General features: G+C 38.0%; 1 protein-coding gene across 2 annotated transcripts in view; it reads left to right on the top strand.

The window, feature by feature from the left end:
* The first annotated feature begins 2,032 nt into the window (after window positions 1-2,032).
* MTMR1 (myotubularin related protein 1) overlaps window positions 2,033-11,361 on the top strand; it is a 33,014-nt gene continuing 23,685 nt past the window's right edge. Inside the window, exons 1-7 of one of the 2 annotated variants that reach the window (XM_010149613.1) lie at window positions 2,033-2,131; window positions 6,685-6,735; window positions 8,096-8,171; window positions 9,057-9,151; window positions 9,368-9,475; window positions 9,866-9,967; window positions 10,672-10,755. In XM_010149613.1, the coding sequence (XP_010147915.1) occupies window positions 2,114-2,131; window positions 6,685-6,735; window positions 8,096-8,171; window positions 9,057-9,151; window positions 9,368-9,475; window positions 9,866-9,967; window positions 10,672-10,755 (534 nt within the window). In that variant the 5' untranslated portion in view covers window positions 2,033-2,113. The remainder of the gene's footprint in view (window positions 2,132-6,684; window positions 6,736-8,095; window positions 8,172-9,056; window positions 9,152-9,367; window positions 9,476-9,865; window positions 9,968-10,671; window positions 10,756-11,361) is intronic. The other variant, XM_010149615.1, reaches the window with a different exon arrangement.

Genomic DNA, 11,361 nt, shown 5'->3' with positions numbered 1-11,361 from the left:
AAACAGGGACTAGAAACTAACAGAAATTTCACCCAGATGAAAAAGAGTACTGAAAAATCGGAGCCAGGTTCCTTTTCTCCTTTCTGTCGGAGAGACTTGGAGTTTTTCATCATTCTAGTGACAGTGGAAATACCCATTTTCCATCACCGAAACATACATCTTCGTATTTCTTATTAATGTTCTTTCTTAATTTTCATCTTTCTTCCCCTAATCTTGGCCTACCCTGGAAAAGTTATAATGTCCGTTTGTCATGTAATTTATGTGTTTGCCAGTACGGTTGTACCAGGCTGCGCTAATGTGCCTGGCCTCGGATGAGACAGAACGAAAAGACTAGTACTGGTATGTGTCCCACTTGACAGATGGCGATAAGTCACCTCGGCATGATCAGCGTCCTGTCGTACACTGATGGTCCTGTCATACACTGATGATTGTGGGAGGCCAGACCTGCATTCACATTCGTTTTCCTGCTGCTGTTAACATTGTTGATGTAGTGATTTCTGGTGAAGATAAGCCATAGAAAAATAAATCTTTGTCTTTATTAACAAGTAAATGCTTATTTGGAAGCAAACTTAGGCAAACGCTGAAGAGATGCGCTAGAAATTAAGAGATGTGAGAGGAGGACCGAGAAATGAGATCAGGAAAGGATGACTGTGGGGTTAGCTCATGCATTCTTCTGCAAAACATAAGTGAAAAGTTTCTCTAAGTGAATCTGGACTCAAGTTTAGCACTAACCTGAGACATATCTTCGTTGTTCATGCAGGAATATCAAAGATGTGGTTTAGTTGTGAAACAACATTTTATGATCTAGTACTGTGTAGGATTTTGTAGGTTGGGAGAAAGCTACTAAAATTTACCATGAAAGTTCTGAAAGAGCTTTCATTTTGTCTATGAAGTTGTTGCATGCATCTTCCCCTTACATCTACCTGTCCTAGCAGAGTTAACCTAAGAAAAGACCTCTAGTTAAGAATTAATTGGTCATCCTATGCCGTTATCCCACCCTCTGAATGTCCAAGTTGCGGTGCATCTGTTGGGTGCTGGTGTGCCTGTGCAGTTACTCACTTCAGCGTCATGGGATACTCATGGAATCCAAAGCTGGTTTATGAATTAAATCTAAAAAATAATTAAAATTTTATTCCTGTGTTTGACTTCCAAGTAAGCATTAAATCTGTCGAAGAGCCCACCTAAACTGTTTGGAGAAATGGCAGTTACCTAAGGCCAAGGCTGCTGTGGCACTCAAGCAGCAGTTTTCCCTGGCATTCCCAGTACTGGCATGTTTTGAAGCAGACCTAGCGCGCTTCAGGCTGGCTGGCAGCAAACTGGGTCATTGCTTCTTGCTCTCAACGCTGCGTTATTTGTAAGCGGCACTAGTCCAGGCGGCTGTTCGCAGAACGCATCATCTGGGATGTGATGCGATTCTGCTGTTCACATGCTTTGTCTTTAGGGTTCCTATAAACACCCTATACTGCAGAACTCCTTGCAGTGGCATGGGAAGGCCCACCCTGAAGATTATTCAGAGAGTAGTTTATCAATAGGAGAAAAAATCCTTTAGAAAACATGTATTTTCTACATTTAATCTTGATATAGAACACAACACTAGCATAGTTTAAATTTTTAAATACTAGCATAGAGTAATTTAATTTTAAGGATTTACTGAACAATCAGGAAGTAATAATAAGGAAAGTGTAAGGAGTTTCCTATTGACCAAATGCATTCCATGGATGGCTTTGAGAAAAAACTGTGTGAATGATGGAAAAAAACTACACTGGACAAGGAAACCAGCGTTTCTGTAAGTTCCTTGGGCCCTAACCTTGCTTTTAACCTACTGACAGCCCTGAGAAGATCTAGTAAAGTTCCTTTTTCTGGTTTGGTCAACGATATGGTGCATTCTGCCCTCAAAGCAAGCTCATTTTTATGGTGTTAGTGATCATATATGGTCTTGTTTTCTCATTGTACTCAGTTGCTCTCCTATTCTCACTATGCATTTTGAATTACTGCTAAATAATTTGAAATGCTCTGTTTTTGTAGCCCGACAGGATCCCATGTGGAATGGTGTAAACAGCTGATAGCTGCAACCATTTCTAGCCAGATTTCAGGATCTGTCCCGTCAGATGGCATGTCCAGAGACCACAGGGTAAGTGACTTGAGTGCATTGATTTGTTCAAGATAAAAGAGTGAATGATCAGGAAAGTCCTTGCTACCTTGATTATAAGTACTTAAGTGATCGCTGAATGTTTCAGAACTAGAAACATCTCATTATGCGTAGGAGTCTCTTGAAGCTGCTTTGTGTTTTCCTCTGTATTTAGAATAGTGGCATTGAAGTCTACAGAATAAAAATTAAGAGAGAGGCAGAAGAAAAATTAAAAGTCAATGTTTTGAATAAAATGCCAAAAGTGAGTTGTCATTTCTTTTGATTACTACATTAAATGAATTTGGTACAGTAGATTCATAGTTACAGGTTGAAATTGTTTCTAGTGCATGTCATTCAGAGTACAGAATTGAGCTCCTCAGGTTTCACAAAAGATAAATGCATGTCTTTGTTACTGTGCAAAGAACAGAAATTACTATCATTTTTCATGGGGTTTCACCAGAGACGGAGAATTTAACATCAAACAAACAAACATACCACCTTTTTTATTTCCTCCCAGCAACATTTTTGTCGCTAAGGTAATGACTGCACAGTATGGTTTACCTGATAGGTTCCATTATGGTTTTTTACCCCTATGCTTTCGTGCAGCCAACCAACTGAACTCTCAGGAGTGGAGCATATGCAGTTTTCCTTCCCTTACAAATTAACAGGTCACCTGTGTTTCCAGTCCCTTTAAGAAACCCAGGCTGCTGCTGTCTAGATCCTTTTTATTTCCTAGCTTTTGAAACAGGTTCATGGTCTTCATGCAAAATGGCCAAAGAAAGATTCTGTCTTTGTTGGTTTCAGCTAGATTTTAAATTATTTTCTCACAGGCTCTGTGGTTAAAAAGTTTGTTGTCCAGAAACAGCGCCTTTTAGATTCTGTAACAGAAGGTCAGATTCAGCCCAAGCCTGGAGATGAATCCACAAAATGGTTTTGACCATAGTCTACTTAGAGATTCACCTCACAGAGTTTCACACTATTGGCAGAGTCAGCAGCTTATACTCATAAAAAAGTGTAGCTCTTCCATACTCTGGCAGCTGAATTGCAAAGGCTTGCTTCAGGTCAAGGCTAACATCTTTGATAAAACATTGTGGGAGACCTTGCATTACAGCTGTCGATGTTGTATTTGCCCTGCAGATCAAGGACTTCATTTTAGTAAAATCCACGTGTGTAAGCTTGTTCAGTTTATCTCTGAGTTAGAACGCAGTCCCCTGGAATAAAGAGCACTTTCTAATTAAACAACCTCCTTCTCTATACCAAGCTCCTCTTGGATATTATTTAACAGGAATAAGTCTTTTAAGGCCTAATTAAAATTCTGCTTCGTTTGCTGTTTCTTACAAATGAAAGAAAAACCCCAAAGCCTGGTGGTATTCAGAATTTTTGTGTATAAATTGTACTTGCATCATTGCATTGCTGTGATTTGAAATCCCATGTTTGTGTATGACAACATGGGGTTTTTTTATCCTAGAATATCTTTAGTTAAGTTCAGGGCCAGTATCTTGTGAAGCGGTGTCTGTGCTTTGGGAGAGGGTTTCCTTTGCACTTAGCTTCTGCAGAAATTCAGTGGTACCATTAGTTGCATAGTCAGTACCCCTGACGGCTGCATTTATGCATTATTACTACGGAATTCACATGTAAAAATGTAATGCCCAGTTATAACTCCGTTTTGCCTTGATACCTCTTTCCCCTTTGATGCACGCTGAGCAATTTTCTGGGTCTTTGTTACCTTTGGTTACCTCGAATTGCTGCATTTACAGACTTAAAACTCAGAAGCTTCAGGTGGGACCAGATGTGTGTGTTTCTCGATCTGGTCAGGCAGTTCTGTTGCTTTCTGCTGGATTTACCAGGAACTCACTGCTTTATCCTTTCTTTCATCCTTTTTTTAATGTTCCAATCAATATAGACACCTTCAGAAGCGATTTGAGAAGAGTTGTCTATCCTTGTTTTGCCATTGGTGGTTATACTTCATGGCTGTTACTGTAGGCTTAGTGTCTTCCACCTGGAAGGATCACCAGGCTCTTTCTTCTCTTTTCACAATAGCTCATTGTAAGTGGATAAAAGGGTGATTAGGAATGAATGTTTCGACAGATCTTGGCATTTGTTACATCACTAAAATGAAGTGCCTAGATTGTTTTTAGGCCAAAACAAGTCTGCAAATGAGAGCTACAAGGTCTGCAAAGTTTTGTTTTGTTCTTTCAAAATCCGGCCGTAATTAGAATATTTGGAAGTAGAGTTGTTCTGAAAATCTGATGAAGTAAGATATAGTATCTTTAACAAATCAAATCTGTGTGTTTCGTTGTATAACATTTTATATTTTAACTAACAGGTGTACAGGAGGCCTGTTATACGGGTAAGATTACTTTTGGCTAGCAGTAAAACGGCCTCCTACCTGTGTGTTTTGTGCTGTGTGAGATCTTGGTGTGTCAAGCGTTCTTCTTTACGTCATTAACGGTTTTTATGAACCAGTCAGACCATTTTGCTATGCAGTGCAGCAGCTTCTTTGCCACAGAAATGCTTTATATACATTACAGTGTTTTCGTGAGCAATAAAGTCAATATGTAAGAGAGCAGTATTTTTAAATTATGTTATGAATGTGCGATACTAACTTCAGTTTTATGATACTAATTTTGACAAAATGGATGCTTGCAGCTGAGGCTTACATGCTTCAGACTACGGAGTACTGTATCAGCAGCTCTAACGTGTCACCTGTGCTAAAGAATATTGGTGGTACAAGCGTTACGTCTTTGTCTCTCCTGTTCAGATAAGACACCGATTCATGCTTGCCTTTGCACGTGTTCTACCTGAATTGTTACCACCCCGCAGTAGGATGGAAAGCTTTGACGTTAGACACTAGTGCAATGACCTGCATCTTTTTAATGATAATTTTGAGACGAGGTCTTGCCCGTGGTTCACCGCAGATATAAAAAGGGCATGCCTTGTTTTCTTGTCCCTCTCTCTTAGTAATGTTTATGGAGTGAGAAATGATCTGGAGAGTGTTCTGACATTGTCCGTGAAATGTGTCTAACACTTTTATTCAAACAAAGACCTCTTGTTCGGTCTCAAACCCAGAGATGAAGTCTGAATGATTTCTTTTTTTATCCACGTTTTACATACTTGAAAACGATGTGTTTAGTCCAATCGTACAGATCCACAAGTTGATGTATTTTTTGGGTTTTTTTTAGATAGCTAGCACTTGAAATAATTGGTCTGGGTTGAGTAACAAAAATTGTTTGTTTTTGTTCAGTTTTTCATAGTTCTTTGTAAAAGCTTTGATTTTTGAATGATCTGCTGTGCTTCTCTCTCTTTCCTTTATTTAAAATCTTCTGGTGTATTTGTTGGTTGTCCTTCGTGTTTTCTTCCAGGGATCACAGTATCTACTTTTCTTTCATTTCAGAAACAACATTATTATGGTCTGAAATTTAAGTAATTTCTATTTAACAGAATCCTACCGATACATAAATATTAGGAGTCCTTCATAATTTGAAAGGGTTTTTTAATTAATTATAAATTTTAAAACTCATGTAGGGTTCAAATTATCTGAAGATACCTGAAGTCCTTCTTATAAGTTTTTCTTTTTTGAGGGTTCTGTAGAAATCCTGTAAAAAGAAAAACTGACTGTAGCAAACATTTGTAAATTTAGACTGTGCCTGGTTTTACTGTCTATGGAGTGACTTCTTTGCATGTGAACTGGGAACAACAGACTGTCATTAATACAGCTTCTCTCCACTTAATAAAGAAAGACGACGGAAGAACAATTTTGGCTGAATGTATTAAAACAGTTACTTCATATGACCCTGTGACATTTGTGCTTTTCTCTGGAGTGCATAGGGACCTTATGTTGATTAAAGAGATTTAATTAATATTCAGGATTTGCTACCGATATGAGTCAAAAATAAGTTAACGTAAAAATGTGAATTGTTAGCATATTTTGCTGTGAGGAGTAATTTTAGGTTCTGGAAAGTTACTGGGTAGGTTTCCAGCAACAGCATAGAAGTTCCTGGAAAAATATGTGAAACCATAAAACTGAAAGTTCAATTAAAACACGTTTTACACAATGAAGCCTTTTTAAAATTGTCTAGAGATACTTCTATTTGATGTCAACCTATTTTTTCATTGAAAGATTGCATGAGTTTCCCCCTAATGCTCCCATTGCAAGCTGTACTCAGTTTCTTCTCGATAAGCATGTGGCATACTCTGAATTCATTCTCTTCACTATACGGTTGGTTGTCTTAAAAAGACAGTACATACTTTCATGTTCTTATCTGCCAGCACTGACTCTTTTGTGAAAAAGGGAGTCAATTTTCCATTTTGTGTTGTGCCAAGTAACGTTAAAAGGATAGTGTTAATAGCTTGGATTCCTGTCAGTGGGGAGCAGTTTGTGCCGGGCGTGGAAGGTTTTGAATAGCTGAAATGGAGTTAAAGTATATGCTGTCTTTTGAAGGAAAGAAAAAAAAAAAGGGGAAACAAAAAAGAAAAGATTCTGTCCTTTCACCTGTTGTCTGCATGTTTTTTCTTGTTACTTCTCTCTTGCCCTACTGCTGCCTCATGCAATGCAGGAGATTCAGGATGGACACAATGGCTATCATTCTGAAGCAGAACCTGATCAGGTGGCAAGTTTTACTCATCTTTCATTCATTTACTGTGTAGCAAGGTACTATATATTAGTACTTTGACAGTGCATACAGAGTCCGTAGAAAGCGTTTAGTGTGCTAACTGGGTACGTGCTAGGTAGGGTTTTCGTGTAACGTCTTGTAGCCTGAGATGTAATACTGCCCGTAAGCCCCTATCTGACAGAGCACACCCATCCTTCTGAGTTTGTAAATATTGGCTGATTGTCTACACATCATCTTTTGTGATTGGGTGCTGAACATAAAATTCTGTTGTTTCCAAGAAAATCTGAAGCCAGAGATCAATTTAAATATCTTTAGAAATTATTTATTAATGAGGGCTTGGGGTAGATTGTTTAAAGGCAGACAGATCCTACCAATTATTTGTATGTGGTTCAGAGCTGTAATACAAGAGTTATTTGTTTACTGTAACATATGTTTATTCTGACTTCAGGGTGTAAGAAATTGAAACCTTAATATCCCATCATGTTGACCTGAGAGAGATCGCTTTCTCACATGGTCTTTAAAAGTCCCACAAACCCTTTTATTCTTAATTAAAGTCTTCAGTACACTGTTAAGTCCTAGCCACCAACAAAGGGCCCAAAGGATCAATCTTGTGTCATTCAAGAATGAAGCCATTTACCTAAATGAAAATATATGGAACTAGCCCTTATTTTAAAAATGCTAATTGTTCTATATTTCATTATTAATTCATTCTTAACCTGATCTTCTGGATCCAAAATTCCTCCAATGGACCTCTTCCCTAACCTGTGGCACTCTCAGTAGGGTATTGATTGAAACTGAGTGTTGTGGGGTGCTTCTGACTTCTTGCTGTCAAAAATACAAAGTTAAAATGCTAATATAAAAATATATTCACATATAAATGTTAGTATATATGTTAAATAAAGGTTCTGCCATATAATTTTCTTGGATGAAAATACTCAAATATTAAATACACAACATTAAGAATAGAAAAAATGAATATGAACTTTAAAATGTTCTCAAATAGGTAAAACACCCAAAATAATACCTGCATTTAGCAAATTATTAATTACAAGTTTGGGCTGATCTTATTGTTCACGTTTTTGTATGCTATATGTAGCTGGCATGTGAAACTAATTGTTGCATGAACACTTTATTTACTGATACGTTACTAACATGTATGTCTGTAATATTTATAATACTGAGTTTGTGTTTGGTTTTTTTGTACTGTGGTACTGTTTAATACAGTTGTGTCTTGTGAGAAGAGATACACTTCTTGTGTTCCAGTAATCTGGTAGTAAAAACACTTTGCATCAAAATGTATCGATGTAGTACAGATGGAAAGTGAGATTTACTCATGGTTTTGGATTTCTGCCAGGCACTGCGGGATGGAAACAAACTAGCACAGATGGAAGAGGCTCCACTTTTTCCTGGAGAATCAATCAAAGTTATTGGTAAGCATACTATTGAGTACCACACTGAATACTATTACATCACTATTTCTTTAAAACCAGAATATTATTTCCTTTTTACTTTTTAAATTTTAATTTAATGCCACTTTAGATTAGCTGATTTGATATGGATGTCCTTCTGTGTCTTTTAAATCCAAATGGAAGGAGAAATCAGTTCCAGAGGATGACTTGCTCCATATAGATAAATAATTTCCTTTTCAAGGCTTAGTTTTTTCCACATAGGGGTGTGGGCTGTACTTCTGCTTGGGGATGCCGAGGATACTTCTTCGGTTCAAAAGCTTCAAAACTATGATAGCAAAGAAGATGAAGTTATGGAAAACGTAGTTTCCAGTTCTTAATGAGCTTTACTTCACTTTAGCCTGTGATGGCAGCTCTGTGCTGGCAGTGCAGTACTTAGCTAGAAAAGAATACTAGCTCTTTCAAGTGAAAGTGAAAATGAAGATATGGGCATATAACAAGTTAGGTGTGTACACATCAATAATTGCCCATCTGGATGCACTGCCTCTGAGGTGAGTGTGGGTGCTTTACACCTCAGGGCAAGGACCAGAGCCGCCCGCAGCTGAGATTACAGCAGGGTGCTTTGTTACCTGCCTGCCCTTACTGCAGCCCTGCGAGCTGATCCCAGCCCCGCTTGCTCAGCAGTTGCTGAGCAGCAGTGGGACTGAGGAATTCGGTTGTTTTCGTTGTTGAGATAAAGACAGCTCTTTCAGTCCCGACAGCATCTGAAGGGTAGGCTTTCCTGTAGAGGTCAAGCATAGAAATCTTACGGAACTGCAAAAAAATCTTGCTGTTTTTAAATGGAAATAGATTTTTATGGAACAAATGTCTGTGATAGTAAAACAAAGCTTTAATTGGTCTGTTTTCCAGCTAAAGATGTTATGTATATCTGTCCATTTATGGGAGCAGTCAGTGGTACACTAACAGTGACGGACTTCAGAATGTATATCAAAAGTGTTGAGAGGGTAAGACTTCGCTATCTATCTGCATATTGTTTCGGGTAGGAATGTTGCTGAAGCAGATTTCAGAAAGTGCCAATGTTGGTGCAGGTGAAGTATGATGTTCCTCAGCAGTCCATTAAACAGGAGTTACAGTTGACTCTAATGAAACCTACATGAACAGTGTCAGTTTGTGTTCCTCTTAATGTAACATAATTCATTTGTTTTATATACAAATTTCAGGATCCACCTTTCGTTGTTGATGTTCCCCTTGGAGTCATAAGTAGAGTGGAAAAAATTGGAGTACAGAGCCACGGAGACAACTCGTGTGGTATAGAGATAGTTTGCAAGGTATGGCATGGTAGAGATTTGTTCATACTAAAGTATTTTAATTTCCTTTTTCTGTCAGAGGAATCAGCATGCACATGTGCTGGTTTTCTGTCTGATCAGTTCCCTGTATTTGAACCCTGCTCCATTTAGATAGTATATTTCAATTCCTCTTATGACACTTGCTGTCTTAAATACTTCTGCATTTCACTCTCAGGAGTGAATTCAAAAGAAAAATGGCTATTTTTATGATTCCTAGTGACTGTAAGGATGATCCTAGTCATCTGATACGAACACTGTTCTAATAAAGGTTAGATGAAGTCAGTGATTGGTGCTTCCTTCTGTCAGGTTTCTTATAACTGCCTTTTTTTTATATTTATCATAGAGTAAAACAGTGTAATTTACTTTTGACAGGATATGAGAAATTTGCGTCTGGCCTATAAACAGGAAGAGCAGAACAGATTAGAGATTTTTGAAAACCTTGTGACACGTGCATTTCCCATTTCTAATGGGCTGGTAAGTTTTAAGATGCGAAGAAGGCTGTGCCTGGCTCTCCTCTGTTTGTAAAGTGTAGGTGGGGAAATGCAAGGGCTGTATAACAAACCTTGAAATGTTGATTCATAAAACCTGTTACAGAGCAGGGAAGTTACTCTGACCCTGGTTCCTTTTGCATTAATTTGTAAAATACTATGCTGTGTCCTGCTGTCGGTGAAGTTGGTTAATTTGTACGTAACCCTTGAGATCTAGGTGTGCCTAATGTTGCTGATTAAAAGTATGTATATATTGACTCTTATTTTCTGCAGTACATAATTCAGTCCAGAAGTTCTCTCTAAAGCAACAAAGAGGTACAATTAGTCTCACTATTAGTTAGCTGCAAAATGCTATTTCATTCGTTGTATGGGTAAGGAACTGGTTGGGAGACCAATTTCCACATCCTGGCTTTGTCATTGATGTGTTGTATGATGACAGGCAAGTGACTTCAACTTTCTCTGTTTCCTATCTTGATTTTGTTAATTATATGGCACATACTTGAAAGAGGAAACTCCCTCGCATTTTCTTTCCACCACAGTGCTGTCCAGTCTTGACTGAAAGTTTTATGTCTGCCATTAAAGAGCTTTAGAAGTGTTACATTTGAAATACTAGACCATTCACGGTTTTGGAGGTTATTGTGCATACAGCCCATCAGGCAGTAATCTATGCCTTTTCTCTGTTGTCTTTAGCCTCTTTTTGCATTCAGCTATAAAGAAAAGTTTGCTGTTAATGGCTGGAAAGTGTATGATCCAATGGCAGAATATAAGAGGCAGGTAAGTTATAGAAGTACTTGGTGTATTATTTTTTCTCACATCTTCCCCAGAGCCATTAAAACAAGGAAAAAATATTAAAGAAAACTCAAAAATTTCAGCTCTAGCAACGTGGAGATGTCTACATCTCATGTTTAGATAGTAAAATGCAAGTGGCCTGACTCTGAGATTGTTGGGCGCCTGCTAAAGTTGATGGAGATGACAGGTGCTGAGTACTTGAGCAAATTGGTCTGTCTTAACATGCATTCCATGTTTCTAGAAAATACAGGCTTTATAAAAATTTGGGTTTGAATAAGCAGCATTAAACAGAAGAGTAACCACAGTTTGTCGTTGTAAATCTCCAGTTCCCTGGTTGCAGAAGTACGTTGATTTCACTGTATGATCACACTTTACCTGAGTGTGCAGCCTATGCAAATGGTTATTTGGCATTTCAGTTTTAAAGATTATAAATAGGAAAGACTCTAGTGGCTTGGTGTATGGTTCAATATGAAGACCTAAGATTTATAGCTTACTTAGTAGAAAAATGTGGGCACACTTTTTAAAAAAAAAAAGTATGTAGCATATAAGAACTGTCCTTGCCCCAGACTCAGATACGTAAAGGTCTAACCT

The sequence above is a fragment of the Eurypyga helias genome, unplaced genomic scaffold (assembly GCF_000690775.1).
Source record: "Eurypyga helias isolate BGI_N326 unplaced genomic scaffold, ASM69077v1 scaffold74, whole genome shotgun sequence".
Classification (NCBI taxonomy): Eukaryota; Metazoa; Chordata; class Aves; order Eurypygiformes; family Eurypygidae; genus Eurypyga; species Eurypyga helias.
Note: the sequence above shows the minus strand (reverse complement) of the source record. Positions and strands in the feature narration are given on the sequence as shown.